We start from the raw sequence: 26,508 nt of genomic DNA, 5'->3' as shown, positions 1-26,508 counted from the left end.
ATCTGGTCTCTTGAGTAGTGGAGGAATCCAGGTGGTAAAAGTTTGTGAATGTATGTGCGGACGACCATGTGGCAGCCGCACATATGTCTCGGACCGGTACCCCTCTTTGGCGAGCCGAAGAGGCTGCGATACCCCTGGTTGAATGAGCCCTGAGATTTTGGGGTGGCTCTTTCCCTGCCAGTTCGTAACATTCCAGAATGGCCAAAATAATCCACCTGGAGATGGTTTGTTTTGTTATGGGTAGTCCCAACTTGTGACCTGAGTATCCTACAAACAGTTGGTCGGCTTGCCTGATCCTAGCCATTCTGTTGATGTAAAGCCTGAGAGCTTGCCTTGGGTCCAGCCTATGTAGCCTTTCCTCCTCTTTCCCCGGATGGGGAGGAGGGTAGGACGAAGGTAAGGTAATTTTCTGAGTAATATGAAATTCAAAAACCACCTTTAGGAGGAAATAGGCTTCACCCGTAGGACAACTTTGTCCTTGTGGAAGATTGTATGTGGGGGTTTACAGGAGAGAGCTTGTACTCGCTCACTCTCCTAGCAGATGTTAGTGCTACCAATAGGACAGTTTTAAGCGTGAGAAATCTCAGCGCACAAGAGTCAAGTAGTTCGAATGGAGTGCCCATTAGGAAGTTTAAGACTAAATTTAAGTCCCATAAGGGAACCTGGAATGGTTTTGGAGGATAAACATTAGTTAATCCCTTGAGAAATTGTACCACTAGAGGAAGTTTGAAATACGATGGTTCCTCCGCAGTGCGCTTGAAGATAGAAAGCGCTGCGAGATAGCCTTGTACAGTGCCAACTTGAAGGCCTGAGTTTGCCAAGTAGAGTAGAAACGATAACACCGTTGGTGTACCACATGAAAAAGAGTCGATATTCTCTTCCCTACACCAGCTGCAAAATTTGTTCCAACGGCAGCGGTATAAAGACTTTGTTGCTGGCCTTCTGGCCGAAAGCAACACCTCCATGACGTCATCAGGGAGATCCCAATCCTTGTACCTCACCCTTTCAGAAGCCAAGCGTGAAGGTTGAGGGGTCTGGTGTCTGGATGGAGAACCTGACCTCCCTTCTGCGAGAGAAGATTCTCCTTGAGTGGAAGACGAATTGGAGGGCAGATGGACATATCTAGAAGGTCCGGGTACCACGTTCTCCTGGCCCAATCCGGGGCAATTAGGATCATGGTTTTCCGGAATCTTCTCAACCGCCTGATCATTTGAGGAATAACAGGGACTGGTGGGAACGCGTAAAGGAGTGGAAACTCCCAGTCCACTACGAACGCGTCTCCTAGAGCTCCTCTCGTGGGAAATTCCCTTGAACAGAACAGATCGCATTTCCTGTTGGTGCTTGTGGCGAACAGATCCACCTGAGGGGTTCCCCAAAGGGCGAAGATCTCTTGAAGGACTTCCTGAGCTAGCTCCCACTCATGGGAGACTGTGCTCTGCCTGCTCAGAGCGTCGCCTGTCAAGTTCTTCTCTCCGGCTAGGTGGACTGCCGATAGAGAGATTCCTTCTTGGATTGCCCAAAACCAGAGCTGCATTGCCTCTCTGCACAGTGGCAGTGATCCTACGCCTCCTCTTTTGTTGAGGTAGTGCATGGCCACCATGTTGTCTGTCATTATCAGGACATTTCTCCCCTGTACTGATGGCAGGAAAGCTTTCAGCGCTAGTCTGATCGCTCTCAGCTCCAAAAGGTTGATGTGTAGTCTGGGTTCCGATGGAGACCAACGACCGCTGATGGTCAAATCGTTGGCATGGGCTCCCCACCCCGTGAGTGAGGCGTCTGTGACTACTGTTATCTCCGGCCATTGTTGCCAAAACAGTTCTCCTTTCAAGATGTTCTCTGGATAGGCCCACCATTGAAGGTCGCGGGCTACCTTGTCCGGAATCCGGAGGAGATCTGTCATTCTCCCTGAGAATTGCGACCACTGACTTGTCAGTGCCCACTGAAGAGATCTTATTCTCAGGCGAGCCTCTGGCGCAAGGAAGATGCAGGATGCCATGAGGCCTAGCAACCTCAAAAAGTCGAAAGCTGGGAGACGTTGGGCATTTTGAAATTTGGTGACCATCTGTAGAATATCTTGAGCCCTCACCTGTGGTGGCAAGGCTTTTCCCAGGGAAGTGTCCAGGACCGCTCCAATGAATTGGAGTCTCTGTGATGGCATCATCTGTGACTTCTTTAAATTGAGGGAGAAGCCCAGTTTGTGAAGGAAGTGGCAGACATAATCTAGCTGGGCCTGGGCCTGTTTCGAAGATACAGCCCTGATCAGCCAATCGTCTAGGTAGGGGTAGACGTGGATCCCTTCCCTCCTTAGACTCGCCGTCACTACCGAAATCAGCTTGGTGAAGACCCTCGGGGCGGAGGTCAGCCCAAATGGCAGAACTCAAAATTGATAATGAGAGTCGCCAATTGCGAACCTCAGGTATTTCCTGTGTTTGAGATGGATTGGCACATGGAAATAAGCATCCTGAAGGTCCAGAGATACCAGCCAGTCCTGGAGCTGGAGGGCCTGAAGGATCTGAGAGAGAGTTACCATCTTGAACTTGTCTTTCCTGAGGAACTTGTTCAATTCTCATAAGTCCAGGATGGGTCTCAGTCCTCCGTCCTTCTTTGGTATGAGAAAGTAGGGGGAGTACCAGCCCTTGTTCCTGTCCGCTACAGGTACCGGTTCTATGGCACCTTTCTCTAGCAGGTCTATAATTTCCTGCAAGAGGAGCGGATCTGGAACTTTTAGAGAGCTGTTCCCCGGTGGATGACTCTGAGGAATGTGTAGAAAGGGTAGGCAGTAACCCTGGGCAACTGTCTCCAATGCCCAGGCATCTGATGTTATAGCCTGCCATTCCGTCAGATGGTGAGTTAACCTGCCCCCTACAGGTGTATTGTGTGGAAAGGCCTCAGTGGTTTGGGGACGGCTGATGCAGATGCTGAGGGTAAAGAGGCACCTGCTGCTGCTGCGGCCTTAGTACTTTTGACCCGTCCACTTTGGGTGGATCTCCTTTGGCCTCTTTGAGCCGGCTGTCCTCTGCCTTTCCCGAATGCGGAATAATAGCGAAAGGACTTTCCTCTCCCAGAGGTTCCTGAGGGGCGAAAAGGAGTTTGGCGGATAGCAGCTCCTAAAGATTTTGCTGCTGCTTTAGAAGTCTGCAAGTTTTCCAGACTGTCATCAGCCTTTTTCCCGAATAGTGAAGAGCTGTCAAAGGGCATATTCAAAAGTCTGGCTTGCACATCTGGAGCAAAGCCGGACTTTCGCAACCACACATGCCTGCGGATTGTTGTACTTGCTGCCATTGCCCTGCTGATACTGTCAGCGAAATCGATGCCAGTTTGAAGTGATTCGCACATGGCATCTTTGCCATCTTTAATAATGTTAAGGAAGGCTTCCTTTTCCTCTCCTTCGGGTATGCAGTCAGCCGCTGATGAAGCACACTCCCATAGTGTGTGACTGGACCTGGCGAGCATACAGGTGGCGTTGATGGACTTCAACGCCATACTACAAGCAGAGAAGACTTTCTTCGCCATAGAATCGTACCTCTTGTCATCTCTATCCTGTGGGACAGTAGGGTAAGCGGCCCTACTGCTATATGAAGTTGCCGCTTGAACCACCAGGCTCTCTGAAGTCGGGTGTTTTGATAAGTATTCAGGGTCAGCAGCTGCTACCCTATACTTGGCTGACAATCTTTTATTGACCGCAGGGATAACTTCAGGAGTTTCCCAATTAGATGTAATTTTCCTTTGTACGGCTGCATGGAAGGGGACCAAAGGGTCCTCCAGTGGACCTTTGTCTAATATGTCTGTTAGGTCATCCTGTTGAAAAACAGGTGAAGGCGCAGACCAACCCATAATTTCAATAATTCTTGCCATAAGGGTTCTATAGGGTGTTTCGGCATGTTCCCCTAGGTCTGGTTTAACAAATTCCACTTCTGGGGAAGTGTCCAGCCCACTTGCCTCATGTAGTGACTCCTGTAGGTCCTTCAGCCTTCTTTCCTCAGAGGTGAAATACTCTGAAATAGGCAGTGTGGTCCTCTGTAAACCAAATGTTTCCTGGTCAGAATCTTCCCCCTCTTCATAAATTGAAGATAGTCCAGGGTACTGTGACCTCTGAAATGGTGTAAAACCTATCTCTAAGGCAGAAGGAGCCAAATTCGTCATTATTGGGCGAGAAAACGTCGATGTCGTCGACGCCGATGTGATAGGCTTCGAAGGCGCCGAGAACGGCGTCGAAAAAACTGGAAGGGGTCTCGAAGAACTTGAGAGGATCGGGATCCTACTCGAGGACATCGACAACGGTCTTGGCGTCGTGCCGGAGGCCCTTGGAATCACTGTTGGCTGTGGAGTGGCCTTAGTCTTCTCTTTCATCGGCGTCGATGTCGGCGTCGACGATGGTGTCGAGTCGATCGACTGATGCGTCGAGGAACCCTTCGACAACGGCGTCGATGGCGCTGATCCGTGCGGTAAAGGAATCTTTGATGACGGCGTCGAAGACGGTGCCTTCTTACCCGATGGCTCGTGGTGCTCTCGGGTGGAATGTTTCGCCGGGTGCTGCGACTCGCAGCGTTTTGATTTTTTGGGTTTTTCACCAGGGGTATCACCCTCAGCTGTCTTCGAGGGGGTCGAGGCCGCGTTCTCGAAGACGCTTAACATTTTCTTTCTGAATTCCTCCCACTCAGCTTGAGAGCTGTGTTTAGTGGGACAGGAGACCCTTTCTGGGGACACAGAAGACGACGAGGAAGGTGATCTTCGACGTCTCTTTTTTGAGTGTCTTGATCTCGACGAATGGTGGGAGCTACTTCGAGATCTAGAATGGGAATGTTTTCGACGGCGAGGAGACGAATGCCTCGACTCAGCCGAAGAAACATTCAAGGAGGTTTTGACTGACTTCCTCTCTCGAGCTTTCCCTTGCGCTCCTTCAAGGCTTTCGTCGTCATGGACATGCAGTCCTCACACTCCGAACAATGGTGCTCGGTTCCCAAGCACCAGAAGCAGATCCTGTGTGGATCCGTTATCGACATTTTTTTACCGCAGTCTCGACAATTCTTGAACCCGGATCGCAGCGTCGTTGGTTCCGATGAAGATGCCGTCGAGAACGAGAAGGTATATTCGAGTAGATATAGTAGTTATCCTGACTGAACTGAGCAACGACGTTCCGAGGCCCCACGAAGCGCCGGAAAAACGCAACAGAGCAACGGACGCAGCGCGTGGCTATTTATGGGCATGATGACGTTGGCGCCGATACTGTGGCCGTCGAGGGACATCGACTCAGCGGACGTCGACGCGCAGCGCCCTCTACAGAAAAAATTTCCAACGCCAGCAAGCTGGAAACGTATTATCAAAGATAAGGAATACGTCGGAGGACACAATCCCTTCGAAGCATCTTTTGGGATACTGCATAGAATAGATGCAGGATTTGGGACCAAAGGGAACTCTTTCTGAATGACGTCATTAAGTGGGCGTAGATCTTGGATCATCCTCCATGGCCCTCCTTTTGGTTTTTTGATGGGGTAAATGCATGAGTTACATGGGGAGTTTGAGGGTACTATTATCCCCTGTGTCAATAGTGTGTTGATTGTTTCCTTTATCCCTTCTTCTGATTCCCGGGACAGGGGGTATTGTTTTACTCGGGCAGTATGGCTCCAGGCTTAAGGTAAATTTTCACTGGAGTGACCCCATGTAGTAGCCCTATGTCATGTGGACCTGCTGTTCATAACTGGCAAGGCACCAATTGTATGTCATCGTTGAAAAACGATGGTGGGGCCCCCACTACCGCCATGAGCTATACTGGCACCTGTCTTTGTTGTATCATTATTTCACAAGGGATCGCTATCTCCATTATGATTTCTCCATCACTCTCTGAGACTGTGAAAAGCTCCTCGTCTGACAAATCTTGAAGTGCAGTGTCGGCGTTTATGCACACACTGTACGCCACTCACACCCGTGTATGTCCATTGCAATTACAGCTATTCTCTTGGCCGAGACTTGTACTGCATGTATGTCCAGTGACATGACCGTCCCTGGCACTATCTCTGGGCGGGCTATTGGATGAAAAACAAATTCTGCTGGCACCCTCCACTCCAGATTTTTTAACTCTGGGAACACCCGGGCCAATGTTTTTAACCCATGGAGGAACATATCTGGGTCCACCGGTATGCCGCGCACCTCTGGGCATGTTGCTCGTGAATATATCACTAGCATTACACGCATGGAGCACATCCCTGGGGTTGAGCAAACAATCCCTCCTCTTTTGGTAAATTAAATAGTCATGAAAAGCTTGCTGAGGAGGTCCCTCCCCAGTAGCTTGACAGGGGTTTGCTCATAATATAATAGAGGTGCCCTTACTGTTTTTCCCCCTACTGTTACATCCAAATCTTCTGTGTAAGGAACTTCGACCAGCGCCCCAGAGAATCCATGCGTCTCCAATTTACGATTAGATAGCGGAAACCGGCCTTCACGTATACATGACTTCTCGGCTCCGGAATCTACCATAAAGATGAATTGCTTATTCCCTACCTCTGCCCCTATCAATGGTTCCTCAGTTGCATTGAAGGTTGTCGATAGGATTGGACACGCAAGTGCTCCCTCTGGGCTGTCCTATGCTGGGTGTCTTGTCGTTCCCCCTTGACTGAAAACATTACCTGACACTACCGCCACTCCTCCATATGGGCCAGGTGCGCCATTCGGTGTCGTGGTGAAGGGATTGTTTTGTGTGTAGGTGAGGTGTTCGCTACTTTGTGGGTGTTGTTGAACATTATGTGGTTGTTCCCTATTTTTCTCTTGCCCTCTGTATTCTTTCTGTTCTCTCCCCCCGTCGCGGGGCAATCTGTAGGGGCTCTCTGGATGGGGGTGCCCGCAATACTGATCATCTTGGCAGGCTGGGTTCGGTCTGCTTCTACACTCGCGTGAGAAATGTCCCCACCTCCCACAATTCCAACAGTTTCCTTGGTTCCCTCTGGGTCCTGGTCCCCCATTTCTGCCATTATCTCCATATCTCTGTCCACCTCCTCGGCACCCCCTGTACCCACCTCTCCTGTTGCCGGGGGACCACACTTGCCACTGCTGCCCTCTGTAGTCCTCCTGTCCATTCCACTGTCTTTGCCCGTTGTCTGCCCAATTTGCAGCCATCCTCCCCTGTACCGCTAAAATCCCTCCTCCTCCTCTGCGTCTCTGTCGTGGGGTAGTGCTGCTACAGCTGCAGCGACCTTCACTAGTTTCGTTTGTATTAGTTTAGCTTCATCTGCCAGCCTTTTTTGTACCACCTCCTTCTCCCTTTCTTTGATTCTTTTGCAATGGTGAACTATTATGCTCTGTATTTCTGGTCATCCCTTCGCTTCGTTCCCTGCTATTTTATCAAGCGCTTTTTGGCCTTCTTTCGGGAGCCCCCTCTTTATTATGAAGTAAAATAAGGATGTAGATTGGTCATACGGCGTACCCGTTTCAGCTCTCCACATCTCCTGCACTCTGAAAATGTAATCCATAGCCTCTTCCCCATCATTCATGGTGCATTGCATCACTGACTGTAAATCTGGCATGTCCGGGAATGTATCCCTCAACACCTCCCAAACTCGCGCTCGCACTGTATTGAAAGCAGCGCCATCATGTCTGTCACTGTCCAATGTTATTCCCGGGAAATCTGCTTTTGCCCATACCCGGTCTGATTGGTCACCTACTGCTGACACAAGTAAACTCTTGACATCTCCTATGGCCAGGGGTACTCCTGCGGTTTGCTTCTCGAAGGCATATATCCACTTACTGGCTCCTCCGGATAGTGGGGGCAATGATTTTAGTAAATTAGCCTTATCCATTTGTCCCAAGGGTATGTAATTTGGTCTTCCCGCCCCCCGATGTATCAGTGGGAGTTGTAGGCGTCCCTTGCTTCCTCTCCCAATACTCACCTTTGACCCTTTCTTTCCCACCAGGGCCATCCTTCCCATCCTGTTCCTTAATATCCCTGTCCATTCTTGTTCCATTGCTCTTCCCAATGGTGTCTCCCCAAACACCACTAAATCATCCCCTGTGGCCATCCCTAATCTCCCAGCTTCTTGCTCGTCCTCTTCTATATCACACCATAGCTCTTCTCTCCCTTCGTCCGCCACTTCTTCCTCCTCTGCACTCCCTCCAAGGTTGTGTGCTCCCAGTTCTGCTATCCTTGTGGGCTCCTCCTGTATCCTGAATAGTATCTCCACCTTTTTCCACCCCTCCACATTTGATTTATCGAGGGTGTGTGATCGGGACAATCACTCTGATATTGTCGTGCCTGGCTCACTTTGTTCACATATGCTTTGAATCCTTGATAGCTCTTCTCTAGCTATTGGGAGTCGTGTATCTAAGTCTTCTGTTAGTTTACATATGTTCACTGATGGCGTACTCACCTGCCCACTTGTTCGGGGGCAATCATATGGTGGTGGTGCTGTTGGTCGTGCGGTGGGGGCAGGGGTGCTGATGGGCACATATGTGGGGTCACTATAACCTTCAGCAGGTGCAGGCTTATTCAAGAGTGGGTACAATCGGGTTACCTCTACCAATCCCTCTTTTCCCCCGTCCTCCTTACCACCTTCTGCTCTTGCTGATGGGGTGGCAGTGAGGGCAGGTTGATCGAGTCTGGTGTCTATTTTCTTCGGTGGGGGTATTTCCTTGAATAATCGCCACAGATCTAGTATTTCTCTCCTGTTATAAAAATGTTTTCCTTTGTATTTTAAGAATATGCAGGTGGCCACCATATCCAGAACGCTCTTATCAAAGGACCCTCCTTGTGGCCAAACCTATACGTGTGTAGCTGTATATGTGGGGCTCTACTCACTGTCAGTTCCTAACAATCAACTTATACTTTTACTCAAACAAAAACATTTCTTTGTCAAATCTTACCAGGTCACACTTACATTGACCACATCACCTGGAAATCACTTAAATCAGTATTAATATATAGAAACAATCGATTGCAAAAAACCATAAACACACAATGTGCACAACATACGACAGACATTCATCATACTTCAGCATACATGCATAGCATTTACCCTCCCTGCCTGGCCCTTCGCTTTTCCCTACGGCGACACCCCCGAACCCTCACACAGCTTCTTTTGTTTATGTGTATATATATATATATATATATATATATATATATAGTTTTTTTCTTTTATTCCCTTATGCCGACCTTGTTTTACCCCAAATAAGAAGAATAAGAGAAAGAAAGGCTAGTTCTAACGTATTTATCGTGTCTCTTTACTTAGACACCCTCAATTTATTTTTCCATTGTTTTACTTATTCCCAGCGCTAGTCGAGATAGCACTACGCGGTGCCGCCTTCTACCCCCTTGCAGAGTTAGGTTCCCGTACTCTTTTCCCTTTTTCACTTTTATATCCTAATGGCCATATGCAAAGAAAGAGAAAGTATTAGAAATTGAAAGTCCCCTCTATGTCCTCAACTTATTTCCCCCTTGTTCTCTCGATTATTTCCCCTTTTAGTATCGCTCGCACTTAATACTCACGTGCCCGTCTTGATCCGAGACTCTCCGGACTTGATCCGTCCAAGCGGCGTGGCCTCACACTCAATGGCTCCACCCGGCTCCGGCGAGTGGTACTAAGGGTTTTTTCAAACGGACCCGTACCCTCTCGCCCTAACTGAGTGCGCACGTCTCTGCATACCAGTTGCCGTAGGTGGGCGGCTCTGTTGAGCGGGCACGCCGTGCGTCTCCACTGCGACCGGGGCCTTCTCGTGCCAAGGGGACAATTATTAAATTTTTCACGTCTATGGGGTCACCACTGAATGTAAGCGTCCCTCAAAAACGTACCCCCCTTAGTGAGAGGCAATGACGGACACACCCCAGGAGGGAATGAGACCAAGACCAAGTGCGGGTGAGATCAAAAGGCTTTTTATCTAAACCAATATAGGTCATGCAAAGGACTCTGCAGACTCAGAGAGCGCTCTGTCTGACAATAGCAAAGACAGCCCTTCTTATTACAGAACTACGTCACGCGTGATACAAGCTATAGGGGGCACATAGTTTTAGGGATTGGGTGGTGATGGCTAGGTGGAATACATTGTATACAGTTGCTTCTCCAGGATTGGCGGACGTCCGTGCGGTGCCACGCGGGGTGGATGGGTCAGCTGGGCTCATCGGGGTGGAGTGCTGGGCTGGACATGACTTGTAGTGATGATAAGTGGCGATTCTGATACTTTGGCCTTGTGGCCAAATATTCACATTCATTCATCATGCTATATAATTTCAGTTGTCTTGTAACTCTTGCAATACATTGACCTCAGATCCAGAATGAGACAGGGACATTGATATATAATAAGAAGTGCCCCAATACATCTGTTGTAAGGACACCTAAGGTTCAAACATGTTAATCCCATGAGTCCATGGGTGGGGTCAGGGGCACAGGAGGGGTTACTTGATCGTCCTGTTGCTGAGGGATGGTATTATGATCTGTTGGTACAGGGGTGGGCGCCCCCCCCTTCGAGGGCCATTACCTTGGGGTGAACAGGGATCCCCATGGGCCGTGGGGGGCATGTAACCGGTGCCCGGGAGATGGTGTGATTTAGGACCAGGTAGCTCGTAATTCATAGAGTCAGGCTGTGGCGGCCTCTTGAAAAGGGGAAGGTGGATGCTTGAAGCGGGTCCAGCAAGATTGGAAGGGGAGGGGAGGCTGTGCTGTGCTGTTCGAACACCAGCTATCCCTGGTGAGCCTGGGAGGGAGGAGGGGGGAGACAACCTTGCAGCTCTGAGCCTGTCTCCCTACACGGGGCAGTGTATCGTACCATTGGCAACGGGCAGGTGGCAACACTTGGGGGCTTCTGGGTTGTGCACATATATTTACATTAGTGAGAATATAAGCTGGGTGACTGTCATTTGGCACAATTTCATAACAGTTGACTTACGAACATGAGGAAGTGTTAGATTGGTTAGTGAGCAAAAGAGGGCAACACATATTATACCATGATACAGTCTGGCTCCAGTCCCTTGGTGGGCCTACATACATTTCAGCGGTTCATTATTACACTATGTACAGGGGCTGTCAAAAAGCAATCACATATCATATGGCCACTATTTTACACAACAGCAGCAAACGTTAGTCAACGCGACAAATATCACAAAAATGGTTACCACACAATACAAGGTGCCTCGGGGGTGGGCAGGGGTGAGGGGCGCCACACAGTCCAACTTAGAGGGCTTGGTACAGGGTCAGAGCATGCAGGATTGGGCTGGTTTCGGTTGCTTCATAATGAGCTTGGTCACGACTGGGACAATGATGTACTGCGGAAGGTAAAACGATAGTGTTTATTTTGTTGTTTGTTCGTATCTGGTTGCTCGTGAAAACGAGCTCTCAGCGGATCTACCATGAGGTGTAGGCCGGGGGGGGGTGCAGGCCTCTGTGAACGCGGTCAAGCAGGGGTCAGGCTGTAGCTTTCTATGTGTGCAAGTTGCTTTGCCTGTGTTAGGTTTTAGCGCCTTTGACAAAATGGAGTTATCTAGTACAAAATGGTGCCTGTGTTGTGCCATATATGTGGTTGTGCAGCCTCACGTGTCGATCCACAGCCACCTCGCCTCCCGGGCCCTGGGGCTCGGGTGCTGCCGACAAGTCATGAGTCTTCACCTGGGTAGGAGATGTAGGCTAGAGGGGGTCCCATCGACCTGCCCTCCCCTACAATACCAATCATTTCCTTTGGCATACGGGGTCTCTTAGGGCTGGAATAACTAGAAGACTCTGGGAGAGAAACATTTTCTAGAGACAGTTTCTTCATTTCTAGTTCATGATTCAGCTCCATTTCTCTGAGTCTTAACTCTTGATGTTTCATGGCAGTTTGTGCATCAATACGTTTCACTTCTAATTCAAGTCTCATTTTCTCAAGTGCAATAAATTTGTGAGTAAGTGTAGGACCTGTGGGGGTCCCTGTGGACAGAGGTTGTGCATTCTGAGCAGGCAAAGGAGTTGTGGGGTTTCCTAGCAAGGACTCATCTACTTCTTCTAAATTAACACTCTCAGAATCAGAAACATCAAAATCCACATTGGCTAGAGGGGTAGGCCCTTCTGACCCACTCTCCAGACTTTTTCCCATTAACTTTGCAACCAGTTCAGATTTTTTTCCTTTACCAGAGAGATTCTTATCTCTACACATGGTTCTAAGAACCTCAGCAGTATAGAGTAAAAGACTCTCTTCAGTGTAGTTTTCCATATTTGACATGATTTCTCAGTTAAATAGAATTAGTGGTGTTAGCCTTGTGGTTAGTTGAACCCAAACAACAGCAGTACTCGAAGTGTAATCACTCTACTTCCAAATCCTCACCGCTGTACACCAGTGTTAGGCAGAATCCTGTGCAGTGCCCTTAGGGACCACTACACATAATTAAGACTACAGGTGGCAATACAAGTTTTACCTTTGTTACAAGTCTGTACTACTAAGTTATAGTGGTAGCAGTAGCGGAGCAGCCAGGCTTATCTCAAGAGTATATGAGCAGTAGCAGAGATTACACAAAGGAACCACAATTACTGAAGCTCAAGCAAACACTGATCCCCACCAGGTTCAAGGGAAGAAGACTCCGGACTGGATCTCCTCTTAGTCGTTGAAGGGAAGATAGCTCAGGACTGCAGCAGAGCTTCACTGGGACGGGGTAGTTGCAGCAGCCGTCGTTCTCTCCGCTTCTCTTCAGTTCCTTGTAGTTCCAGAGGCGACTCTGACTTCTAGCCCAAGAGACCTGCCTTTAATGCGCAAACCCCCATTCACACAGCCTGGCTGTCAATCACGCAGCAGGGGGGTTGCCCAGCCGGGACAACCACCTCAGCCAATCATGGCAAAGTGTGACTTGGGTTTCCTAGGATACCCTGTGCATGGGGTGGCTACAGCCCTTCCACACATTCAGTCTACCTAGACACCCAGGCGCCAAGAGGAGGGCTTCTCTGCAGAAACCCACCAAAAGACGGTGAACAAAGAAGGCGAACCTAGTTTACTGCGCAAAGTAAAACACAAGAAGGACTTTAACAAAAAGAAATGGCGAATAAACCCAACCGGAGGCAAAAGAAAGGCGATTTGGTCAAGCGGATTTATGTTCGAGGCTAAAATAATAGACAAGAAAAGTACCACGTTTATCTAATATAATCGCGGTAGAAATGTTAGGGTAGATACCGCTATCATCCAGCCAAGTCTAAATGTTAAAATAGCGAAACAATGCTCAGAGAGGTACAGACGGAAAAGGGGTACAGATTAGCCCTTTCCAGTACTGCATGTAAGATGGGGTGTACTGGGTCTGTGGTAAAAATGACTATGTAAAGTAAATGGCAACTTTACCTTTCTCTGGGGGACAGTAGCCAGCCCCAGCGAAATGGAGTCAGAGGGAAGTCTTAAAGACAACCCTGGGTTACTGCACTAAAGGGGCTGTGTAACCCATACAAGAACAGGGGCACCTGGAGTGGTGTGCTCCAGTGCCCAAGATCACACAGCGAGTAAAAACACATAGGCCAAAACACATGTAAGAGTGGAAAAAGGATGTACACTCTTACCAGGTGGAAAAAATAAAAACTCCAGAAATCCAACAAAGCTTCTGGGGGACTCACTAGGGGAGGGAAATTAGCCCTAGAAGGAGAATTCTCCCTAACAGGAATGGGACCTTGTTGGAGTAGCAATGTAATTGAAAAAGGTATTGGCAAACAGTTTTGGCTTTTGTGTAGGCATGGGAGGGGAGGGGCATTTTCAAGTCACTATTACAATACTTCCTATCTATATGAAGGCAACAGATGGAAAATAGTGTGATTACCAGGGCATATGATAGTGGGCTCTGCGGGAGGGCAGTGCCAGGGGAGAAGTGAGCAAACCAGTCACATTCTTTTTGTTTGTGTATGCCATTCCAGACACATTTTATTACACAGCAAAACATACATTTAATAAACAAAAAAGGTTACATTCCTAACAAACACACTCCTCAACAATGATAACGCATTTCAACATCTTTATACTGACAAGTGGTCCAAGCGGACCATCGCTCCCGAATGGGGGCGGCGAATGGTATTGAAGCCCTGTCCCCTCCCCGCCATGCCATTGGGGGTGGATACCAGCCAGGAGGCACGCCCTTTGTTACGGGCCCAACTGGTCCTCGATCCCACCCCCACACTCCAACCCCGCTGCTACCCTCCTCCCCGGTGGTTGTACACAGTTTATGTTTGAGGGGTGCCGCCCTGAGCCCTACCTCAGCCCTATTACAGCTCCGGAGTCCCCCGGAAGGGGATTTCAGTGTTCCAATAGTCTTACCCCACCTACAAACCCTCCTCCAACCACAAGGTGGGTGGGATGGGAAAAAAACAAGGTTGGCAGCTGCGGCAGCACCGGTCAGGCGGCAGGAGCGCGGCAGCGAGAATCTCTCCAGCAGGACGAGGCAGCAGATTGTGCAATCCTCGCCCTCTGGCCCTTCTTTTATGAGGAATCTTGGTGCTGTTGCGCCCCCCACTACCCCACCGCCAAGCCCCCCCTGCTGCCAAGCCGGAACCTGCAAACCCAGCCGGCCCCCGCTGGTAAACCAGTGCCCGGCAGCATCCACCATCAACTTCCCCTGATGCCCGCCCAACCTTGCAACCCTGCAAGGGCGGGTCCTTTGCCTTCAGAGTGCATGGCAAATGCCCAATACCGATACATAAGTTAAAACTTCTGGCTTTGCCAATGCTTCTTTTCAACAGGACCAATGCAAACAACAGATATAAAGTTGCGGAATGCACATTTGGTTAAGACATCTTTATTACAATTTTTATTAGCCAATTTACAGATGCAATTAAGCCATTGACCCTCAGAAGACTACTTCGAAACAACACTGGCAGACTAAGGCTTGATATAACTGCTTGACAGAGCTCAAGCTCAAAGAGATCCCAAAAGGATGTTTTGACCATGGAGAGGCAGATAGTGGGTTGGGATGGTCATAAATATTAGCATGACCATGGGCAGCCAATTGGTGGGTATAAAACCAAACAACTCCCATAAGATGTGTGTCCCTCTTCAAATGTTGTCTTTCTCTTAGTTGTACTCCAGTGCAATAGTCTAAACGTATAGGTGGCGCTTAAGAACCACCTAATAGACTAGGAACATAAATGCGTGGCAACTCATTTGCATCCGCTACATGCATAGGCGTGAAGCGCTGTGAGATTATAAACTCAATATGAACATCTAGTTTGGTCTGTATTAACTCCTAAACACTACTTTTTAGTGTTGATTAACAGCAAGGGATAATTTTTCCACAACAAACATCCTTACCGTATTGCCAGTTACTCTGATGTGAGACGGCGTGGTAGCCGGTTCTCCTCAGACGTCTTTCAACTTGGCATTTCCCCGTCTTCTACTGCTGTGTCTGAAGGAGGTGTGGAAGAGGAGGCTTGCCGACACCGGACTCGTACACGGCGCGCTCTCCACAATGGCAACAGTGGCACCCCAGAGGTGGGTCCTTCAATATATACGACACACTCCTTCCATCTGTGCCAAGGCAGTCACTTGGTTTCTGCCAAATAAACTTACAGTGATAGTTGCACTGCTTCCTGTTTGTGCCGGAGCTTGTTTGTACCGGCTAATCATTTATATCCTCCGTGGGGACCCTCTCCTTACTTCCTCATACGTAAAGCTCTCCTCGCGTAACCTGGCCCGTCAATCACTATACCTCCGGGCTGCAACTGTACAGTGAGGCCTACTCGCTACTGGACCCCGGTGGCTGAATTATATATTACACTTCATATTTCACTGGAATTTCTTTTTGGATTTCATTCAGCTGCTAACACACAACTGCTATCTTTTACCTCTCAACATGGCTGATACTACCAAAACTGCACTAATATCTGATAATTTACCATTTCATCCCTGCCTGGAAAGAATCGTAGAAGGATTCAGTAAACATTCTTCCTCCATTCCTACGCTCGACTCCCGTCCTCCAGTATACAAGAAGAACTGAAAGGTTTTAAAATGACATTCAAATATTCTCTGGCAGACTAGATGAAGCTGAAGAAAGAGTTGGATTTCTGGAACATCGGGTGAAGTGTTAACTCTATTAATTTTAAATACTGAATGCCCCAGTAAATAATCAACAATTGTGATATAAGGAAGGTCTCACCTTGGCAGACTGAAGACTACTCAATGGAAAGCCAATGCTGAATATAAAAGCCCCCCCGATTGACGCGTCACTCTCTGCCCGGAAAGTAAATCCCTGAGAGAGAGTACGTGACCATCAGGGAAACCCTCTGGGGTAGAAAACCCTGGTAGGAAGTGGAATCCAGTGTCTCAAGATAGTTGTGCAGATAGGGTCATCGATGGCGAATTGGTGCTCGATGCGGGAAGGCTTCTTCTGATGGCAGAGAAACAACAGGGTTGAAAATAGACTTTGTGAGAACACGATGGATTGAACAGAATTGGACAGTAAAACAGGAAGTAATCCCTAACCTCTTATCCTGAAACTTCTAAAATAACTGAAGCGATTCCTTGGAAATGGAAACCGGAGTGATATAGGAGACGAGATGTCTGCAGAAAACAGAGAAGTAAGTGCGAGCACTCGGAGATGAGTACTTATCAAAGTCAATGGAAGGAAAGAATATTTTAGTTTTGAGTGAACTAATTACCCGGAAGAATTTTAAGAGACGGGACTGGTAAGGAGGCTCCCGATGATAGGAGGGAAGCGGCCACGGAGTTTGGGCGAGCAGGAAAGGCTGTGAAGAGGATCTGAAATAAGCAGGAAGACAGGATTAGAGAGGAAAGGTTAGGAAGGGTTTCAAACAGGAAATGCTTGTATTAGGGCACCTAGTAGCGAACTCACGGAGCGTCTGCCAAAACAGTAGCGACGCGAAGAGCAGTCAGTCTTCGTGCATTATAAGGGATCACGTGAGCGTTCCTCGGCGTCTCTGGCGGACGTGCAGGGACTGTAACACTGCTCTCCGTCCAGACCGTACTACGGTCCGCCATCTTGGAAGTACGGACCCTAATTGAAGCGCATAGACGGTTTCAGGACCATAGGGACCAATGTCTTGTGTGTGTAACATGAAGGGACTTGAGAACATGCAACTAAGACGTGCTCAACTGGAAGGTGAAGTCACAGAATTAGAAGACAGAAACCGTAGAGACAACCTTCGCTTCGAGGGAATCCCTGAAAAAATGGAAGGGGATGACCCCATCAATTTCCTTACCAATTGGATCCCCTCCGCCCTTGGTATCACCTTTTCACTCCCATCAGAAATGCAGCGTGCTCACAGGATAAGGCCCCGCTTCTCTAGCAACAACACTTTGCCAAGACCCTTCATAGCTTGCTTTTTAAGACATCAGCAAGCACACCAAATTCTACTAGCTGCCAGAAAGAATTCCCCCATCCTTTTTCAGGGCAACAAAATCTTTACCTCCCCAGACTTTTCCAAGATCACTCAAGCCAAGAGCAAAAGATTTCTTGATATGAGACCTCTCTGGAAATCCATTAACATCAGATATGGTCTCTTGTATCCTGCAAAGATGATAATTACCATTCCTGATGGACCTACCAAAGAATTCACAGACCCAAATGATTGCTTCAATCTACTTCAATCTCTTCAAGCTTCACCGATGGACACAACCTCCCTGGACACCTCGCTCAGCACATCCAAGCCGGACCCACTACTTTGATCTCCTACCATCAGAAAACCCAGGAATTAACACATTAAAGTCACTCCTAAACACAACAGATCTGTTTCTTCAATTCCTTTTGACCCTCTGTCTACTTCGAATCATCAGAGAGGTACATCGAGATTTCCCATCAAATCCACTGATCCTTCTCTTTCAACTTTACAAACTTGACCGACTCCTTACTTTGGCTGCACTTCATCATTACTTTGTCAGATCTACAATTTACCCTATTTCTAACTATTTTGTTACTACGTAATAGCTCCATTGGCCACTCTATTTGTTCATGCTCATACAACCTTTGACTATATTCTCATCCCCTGCTCTTTGCTTCTCTTGGTTTATGCTCATTCCGTCTCAGTACTCTGGTATCCCCCATGATACTGTTTCTCATTTCCATTCAAACTCATCTCTCCTTGTCCTTCTTGCCATTACTTATGTTTATATCATCTCTTTCACACATCTTGCTTACTCTCATGTGCTTTTTCCTCTCTTGTCTTGTTCCCTCCCTTTTGTTCCTCCCCTTATATACTTGGGTTATCACAATGTATAGTAATTATTGCTTCAATGGTTTATTACATTTCTTTAAATCACATTCATTGCATTACGTTATTGTATTATTTCTCACTGCGTTTTTGTTTTGTTTCAGCCATTATCAATCTTGTCATTGCAAATGTCTATCAAGTTTGTCACTTGGAATGTCAAAGGGTTGAATCATCCTATCAAGCGTAGCAAGATAATCTCCTAACTTGCTAAGACTAAAGCTGATATTGCTTGTCTCCAAGAGACTCATCTGAGTTCGGATAGTGAAAACCTCAAGATCAGAGCCTCATGGGTCAGCCATACACTCTTCTCCAATGCTCTAGATAAAAAAGGCGGTGCCTCCATTTTGATCAATAAGAATCTAAACTTTACATTAGTTAATGAAGAAAATGACCCTGAAGGCCGGTAGATCATTGTTGAAGCAATCATGAACTACTTGCCAGTAACTATAATGAATGTTTATGGTCCCAACGCCCCCCCCCCCCCCCCAAACCTCCTTTTTGGTTTAATTTTAATTTAAAACTTGTACAGAAGAGTTCAGATAGACTTATTTTTATGGAGACTTTGCCCTTGACTGTAAATCTACCTCAAATTGTGTCAATTCCAAATCCCGTAGTAATTTCTTTAACTTACTACAAAACCTCAATCTAGTTGACTCTTGGCGCTTCTGTCACCCAGATACAAAAGCTTATACATGTTATTACCCTCCTCATCAATCTTTTTCTAGACTAGATTATATTTTTGTTAACTCTTCACTAGCCTCCACTATTATTAACTCTGAAATTGGTCCCATAACAATTTCTCATCATGCACCTGTCTCTACCACTCTAGAATGGTTACCTATCTCTAAACTCTCTCAAAGATGGAGATTTAACTCATTCCTCCTTAAAGACAAATCCTTCATCGACAAAACCAATTCTTTCATCCAAGATTTCTTTTTCAACAACCGCCCTGAACACACCTCCATGAATAACAAGTGGGACGCCTTCAAAGCCACCCTTCATGGGTTCATAATTCAATTTTCTGCCATTAAAAAACAACAATCAGAATTCACTCATAACACACTACTAATCTAAATAAAACATCTTGAAAAGTTGTACTATGCTAACCCTGATCCCAATACTATGAAAGCTCTCATGATCAAATGTATTGAATTTAACAAACTATGCACCGACAGAGCTGCTAATTCTATTCTTAGATCTAGATCAAAAGTATACAGTGGATTCAACAAAGCTGGTAAAATGTTAGCTTCTTATCTAAAAAAACATTTAAAGAAATCGCTCATTACCCATATCATTTCTCTTGATGGTAATAGATTAACCAATCAAAAATATATCAATTATGCCTTTCCTGATTTATACTCCAACATTCATTCCTCTGATTCCTCTATCAATACTTCTGAAGTCCATTCTTTCTTCAAAAAAATAAAAAATAAAGCCTTAAATCCCTAACAGAAATTAAACAAGCCATATCACACCTCAAAACTAACAAAACCCCAGGTCCCGACGGATTTACTGTAGATTTCTATAAAACATTTATTGACTCCATTGCACCAAAACTTTTACAACTATAGTCGTATTTTGTTGAAATTTGTCAAAGCCCTAGTTTCTTTGGTGAGGCGATTCTCATACTTTTTTTTCCTAAACCAGATAAAGATCCCTCTTTAATTAAAAACTACAGACCCATCTCTCTTATCAACTCTGACTCTAAGATATTTGCCCAAATTCTAGCAAAACGTTAGAACAATATCTTCCTAAGCTTATACACTCTGACCAATCTGGTTGTATCAAAGATCGCCATGCTTCATCTCATACTAGACTTTTGTTTAATACGTGTTCGCACTCTCAACATTCTGACGACCCCCTAGCCCTCGTGGCCCTTGACGCAGAGAAAGCCTTTGATCGTGTTTCTTGGTCTTTTATGTTCCATTCCTTAATTTGGCACAGCTTCTCTCCTTACTTTATCAATTTAGTCAAAGTCTTATACTCATCCCCTATCACTCGAATTCTTATTAAAAACTTTATTTCTCCTCTTTCCAAATAGAAAGAGGCACCCATCAAGGCTGTCCCCTCTCTCCCTTGTTATTTAATATCGCACTAGAACCTCTCCTATAAAGAATCAGAACAAACACCAATGTCAAATGTATCTTCATTAATAATATAGAAGTAACACTATCTGCTTTTGCGGATGCCCTTCTTCTTTATCTATCTAATCCTGACTCCACCACCCAACATTTAATAACTACCATAAAAAAAAATTCTATTGTCTCTGGCTACAAATAACATTTTGATAAATCTGAGGTCATGCCTCTTACTAACGCATGTAATCCAACCAATACCCCACTATTCGGCATGTCTTGGCAACCCTCACATATTAAATATTTAGGGCTTCATATCGCCAAAGATATTCACACTACTATTACTCTCAACTCTAATCTCATAATTGAAAAAGTTACAGAAATGATCTCAAAATGGTCACCTTTTTTCTTATCTCGGTGGGGACGCCTTGATACTATAAAAATGATGATTAGCAAGATCTCGCTTTATGCCGATGATGTACTGCTATCTCTAACAGAGGTCCATCCCTCCCTGGTATCAGCTCTTCAGGAGCTTCGTAGATTTGGGAGGGTTGCTGGGTTTGCCATTAACTTCGGGAAGTCATCAGCTCTGGGGGTAGGCTTGAAGCCCAGGGAGTGGGAATGCCTTAAACTATTATGCCCAATTCAATGGAGCAGGAAATCTATACCCTACCTGGGCGTCCGTATCCCAGCTCAACCAAAGGATCCATATCTAATGAACTCCCCCCGCTCTTTAAAGAATTGGTGAAAGACCTCGAGCGGTGGATCTCAGAGGAAATATCTCTTATTGGGCGGATAACTGCCTGCATGTTGAATCTTCTCCCATGATTCCCTTTCGCCTGTCCCTCTCTTCCCACTATGATCCCATTGCTCCCCTTTAGGCGCCTGCAGAGGAAAATGCTATGGTTCATATGGCGAGGTAGAAGGGCGAGGATATCCCAGAAGGCAATGATGGGCATACCCCGTCTGGGAGGCTTAGGGATCCCCAACTTGCATAAATACCAGGTGGCAGCACAACTGGCCCGCACCCAAGCATGGGGTATGTCCGCTGAGCCCCCGTAATAGCTGGAACTTGAGCACTCCCGCCTCACTCTTCCCCTCCGCCTCCTCCCACATATTCCACCCCCACTACGGAAGACCTGGCCAGGGATCCTGACCTCCACCAGAAACACTAAGGGTATGGGACTGTGCACTAAAATACAAGGGCATCCTGTGTGGTCCCCCCCTCCCCGATTATCTGTAAACCGGCTTTTTCGCTTGGGGCTCACCCTTTAAATTTCAAAAACTGGGCTGCAGGGGGTCTGGAATCCCTGGGACAATTGTCTGAGAATGGCCAGCCCGCACATTCGAACAATGAGAAACGACTTTTCAACTATATGAAACAGACAGATTCTCTTATCTGCAACTTAGACACTGGTGCTCTCAACCCCAGGTCCGACAAGCTGCTACATGAAATCTCAGTTCCCTTGAATTAACCTTACAGGACCTGCTACTAAGGGGAAAGATCTCCAATCTATATAAACTGCTGCAGGAAGATACGCTTACCATAAGACCCCCATATACGGCACTATGGGAGGCGGACCTGGGACACCCGGTGGAGTATCAAACCTGGTAGATATATGGTCTAGAACCCATTCTTCCTCCTTTTGCTTCACTAATCGGGAGTGTGCCCATAAACTGCCCCTGCGCTGGTATTACCCCCCAACTCGCCCTCATCATTTCAACCAATCCCTTGACCCCCACTGTTGGCGCAAATGTGGACAACCTGGCTCGTATTTCCATAAGTGGTGGTTCTGCCCCACCGTACAGTTCTTCTGGAACCATTGTATCGCCGTCATAAAAGACATTATGCAAATTACACTCCCTAGAGATCCAGAAGTCATTCTGCTGGGCGCTCCTGCTCCCGGGGCCTACCCAAGGACAGGGAAAACTGCCAACCTTCTTACACAATTACTACTGGCGGGAAGAATCGCAATTGCTCATACCTGGAAAACCACTAAGGGCCCCTCAATGATTCTATGGTGGATCAAACCCTGAGACATCTTGGTGGCAGAAAAAGTTACGACAGCCAAGGCAGGCCTTTTACATCGGTTCAAAGACATCTGGGCCCTGCTCTTGGACTATGACTAGAACTTCCCAGCGCTGACCCACAAGCCTCCACTAGCCTGGTTGGCAATACAGCCTGGCTCCATCGAATAATGAACAATCTGGCTCCACTGGACCAGAGGGAGGCTGGAACTGGAGATGAGGGAGGGGCGAGGGAGCAGAGGTTTGGGTAACAAGGACAATTATTGCTCAACCATAATTAGCTGTGATATCGTGTCAGATTGTGTGCTCTGTACTTATGTGCCAACTACGCTTGTGCAATGGATTTAAAATGATGATTAGCCCCATTATCTTCTACTCTTTATCTATGATCCCCACAGCAATTCACACTTCATTTTACCATAAAACTAGGTTCCCTTCTTAAATGTATATGGAATTATAAAACACCACACATTGCCATAAACAAACTAAGACTTCCTAAACCTTTAGGTGGAGTTAAATGTCCTAACTTCCAAATGTACCATAGAGCCTTTGTCCTTAACAATTAGCTATTTTTAAACACTATGAACCCCACCTTGAAAATGCTCCTTTATGGGTCAGTATTAGAGGCCATTATTATTTCCCCGCTCTCCCTCTCCCACTTCTTAATTACATCCTTTTGGCCTAATATTACCTCATTTCCATCACTGCATTTTTAAAAAATCCATTTGGAATAATCTCCCTACCAATTCTTTCTCTAAAACCAATACTGATGACATTTTCCTCTGGTTAAATACCCTTACGCCCCTGTGAATTGCCAAAGTTGTGGATAATTCAGCCAACAATGTCTAGTCACATCATGACCCAAATGCTGATTTTCTCCATTTAATTTTGAAATGTAAACATGTTTATGCTTTTTGGACTAAGATTTGGTCACGCCTGCAATTGATCTTCCATTTCACAGAACCCTTGTTGCTCTCTAACCTTATGATTGGTTCCATTGTTAATCCGCCTATACGACAAATTGAATTGTCTACTTTTTAAAATTTGTTTATCAGTATTGCGTTTCATAACATTACTTGTAACTGGAAGAATACATCTAACCTATCTTATAATAGCTGGTGGATTTCTATCTGTTCCACTCATCGAATTGAAAAATGTCATGCATCTTCTCACGACAATTTACACAAATTTAACAAAAGATTGAATGTGTTTATTCACTACCTCAACAATCCTGGCTGAGTTTAATCAATTCTTAATCATTGCTGTCCTTTCCCTCTCCTTACAATTGTTAACATTTGTTTACCATATATTTATATTACCTGTTTATTAACTCACTTAATTAAAAAAATGTAAAGAATTTTAAAAAAAGAATGCAAAGACAAACGAAACCACTGAGATTTCACACACTTCACAAGCGAGAGAAAAAGCAAGTAACTGAATGAAAGATTAACCTTAGGCCAGGCAACACTTGATTATAAACCCCTATGTGACTTGGAGGGCCAGGAAAACTTTTCTGAAGAGCCACATCTGACCCTCGGACCATATGTTCTGCACCTCTGGACTAAGGTGAGCAGCCTTTACTTACTCCCGTGGCTCGTCCCTTTTTTCTCCATATTGGGAGATTACAAAGCACTTCACAGATTGAGAAGCTGTATAAAAGCATTAAAATACAGAAAACATTTAACCAGTGATGCAATGTACTCAGCCAAATAAGTTCCTGAGATGTTCCTGCCCAAAAGGGGCATCAGCCCTTCAGCTAAAACAAATGGGCGTTGCAGGCGGCCAAGCCAAGAAGCAAGAGACGGCACACTTCTTTTTGGAAGGCATTTGGCCACATTAATCTACAGAATGCAACAGAGAATAACATGGAATCATAGAATACAGAATATGACAAATAACAACAGTGAAAGAATGCCTGACATCATAGAATATAGAATACGCCATACTATGGCCCAAATTACTAACTTGGGCGTGGGGGTGTGGTTGTGATCCATCCACCCCACACCAATGGAAAGGTCATTGGGGGAATAAGGTGACCTCTGTGAACTGACTAGACCCACAAGGCCCAATACATGGAATTATCGGCATGAAAAATAGGGTACTTTCGCGCGCAACTGCGCGCAAATCAGCCTTCGTCGATTTATGGAATCAAATGCTCTGTACTTTTTCTGGACTTGCGTGGAGTTCCTGCTGACTCAGCACGTCTGTGTGAGCCATAGAGGGCCTTGCGTGAGACCCCAAGCAGAGCATATGCATGGCTTGCGTAGAAGGCTGGGAAGGGGGCGGAAAAATAAAAATGCAGAAAAATGTGCGAAAAGTGGCTATTCCGAGGGACGGCCTGCAGGCCACTCAAAGGCAGGCCTAAGTGCACTTGTGTGTAGTATTTGCAGGGCGAAGGTGAGGTTGCATGTCGGATTTTGGGGTGTGTGTACTCAATCAGGGTTTCAATGTAATTTAGGGGTGCATGTAAGCGGTGCAGGAACGTTTTACCAGGGTTTGCACGCAGATTTATTGCTGGTTTTTTAAATGCATGTTGTTGGGGTGCCAGATACAGTTACAGGGGCCCAGCACAGGGTACCTGAGTAACAGGCCTGCTTACGGGGGACCCCACGCACTGTTTGAAGGGTGCGTGTATTCACACCCGGGGAGCACGCAAATGTAGGAATTCTGGCTGTTCATGCTTTGCGTGTGGGCGTGTCAGGGTCGTTCTGGGCGCGACTCGCGAATACGGTTGCTTTGCGCTGTAAATTCCATGAATACGCTGGGCGTACATTTTTCTTTCTACGCGGAGGCTCACGCAGTGTCCTTCTCGGCGCGCAGCACTTGCATAATTTCCTAGCACATTTCCATGAATCGGGTCCACAGTCTCCCCTGCTCTTCTATAGCCGATCAGCACTACTCAGTGAGCACCTGCATGACAGCTGCACCTTGCTGCTCTCTACAAGTGCATGGAAGTGTTGATACCAGTATACAATTCAGTGCAGTGTTGCCCCAACAAAATGCCCAAAAGGGACAAAATATGACACACCCCCTCAACTCATTCAAATGGTGGGAGGGCAGAAAAATTAAAAGAACAGTCGCGCTGCTCTTAAATGTAAATGCTCGGATTACTTAACATTGATCTTAACTACTCCTAGTCCTACTGTTCCTCACCCCAGTACTTACCTTGAAGTACGTTCCGTGCTCTCTGGAACTCCTTTTATTAATGTGATCTCCTCTGGCCCCTCCCCTCCAAAGAGGTATAATTCAATAAAAACAAAGACAATACAAACATAACACAGGATTCACCACTGTAGAAAAACATCATATTGCAATACGTATAGGGTAGAAGACATTCTCGGGCAAACAGATCTAGGAACCTGCCACAAATCTGATCAAATAAATTCATCTTTTTGTTTCTAAAAAGGATAATTCTTTCCATTCTGGCCACTTCTCTGAGGTACGAGGTCCATTCTACAAACGTTGGTCTTTCCAAATCTTTCCACTTCCTTAGAATAACTTTCTTAGCAGAGTTAGAAGCCCTGTGAAACCAGCATCTTTGGGACTATGTGAGTTCAGCCACCAATTCATCCTCACCCAGAATCATACTTACAAAGTCAAACTCCACATCCAGCATGAGAACCTCATTCATTTTCAATGACACCTACCTCCAAAAATGCCTCAGTTCATAAGATTCCCAAATCATATGTTCAGAGGTTCCTTTAGAACAGGGGTGCACAACTGATTTTGACAGAGGGCCGAAAGTACCTTACATGATGGCTATAGTGGGCCGAAAAGTAAATGTTGGTGGGGCAGTAGGTGCGGTGGGGCGTGGCGTGGCAGGAGGCTTTTTCAACCCCCAATTTTTATTAAACACTATGTCCCATGGCTCCCACCCCTTAACCAAACACTATGCCCCAAGACACCCACACCTCATGCAAACACTATGCCCCAAGGCACCCACCCCTCAAGCAAACACTATGCCCCATGACACCCACCCCTCATGCAAACACTATGCCCCAAGACACCCACCCCTCATGCAAACACTATGCCCCAAGACATCCACCCCTCATGCAAACACTATGCCCCAAGACACCCACCCCTCATGCAACCACTATGCCCCAAGACACCCACCCCACTATGCCCCAAGACACCCACCCCTCAACAAAACACTATGCCCCATGGCCCCCACTCCCTCGATCACACACTATGCCCCATGACACCCATCCCTCATGCAAACACTATGCCCCAAGACACCCACCTCTCATGCAAACACTATGCCCCAATACACC

The 26,508-nt window shown here is 46.6% G+C and overlaps 1 protein-coding gene across 1 annotated transcript in view; it reads left to right on the top strand.

The window, feature by feature from the left end:
• The first annotated feature begins 4,917 nt into the window (after positions 1 to 4,917).
• The window catches only part of LOC138473019 (transcription factor HES-7.1-like), a 38,362-nt gene continuing 16,771 nt past the window's right edge, over positions 4,918 to 26,508 (top strand). The window contains exon 1 of the mRNA XM_069611529.1: positions 4,918 to 5,085. Within this exon, the coding sequence (XP_069467630.1) occupies positions 4,918 to 5,085 (168 nt within the window). The remainder of the gene's footprint in view (positions 5,086 to 26,508) is intronic.

Source organism: Ambystoma mexicanum, chromosome 1p, assembly GCF_040938575.1.
Source record: "Ambystoma mexicanum isolate Mex_15411 chromosome 1p, UKY_AmexF1_1, whole genome shotgun sequence".
Classification (NCBI taxonomy): domain Eukaryota; kingdom Metazoa; phylum Chordata; class Amphibia; order Caudata; family Ambystomatidae; genus Ambystoma; species Ambystoma mexicanum.
This window is presented reverse-complemented; position numbering and strand designations above follow the sequence as displayed.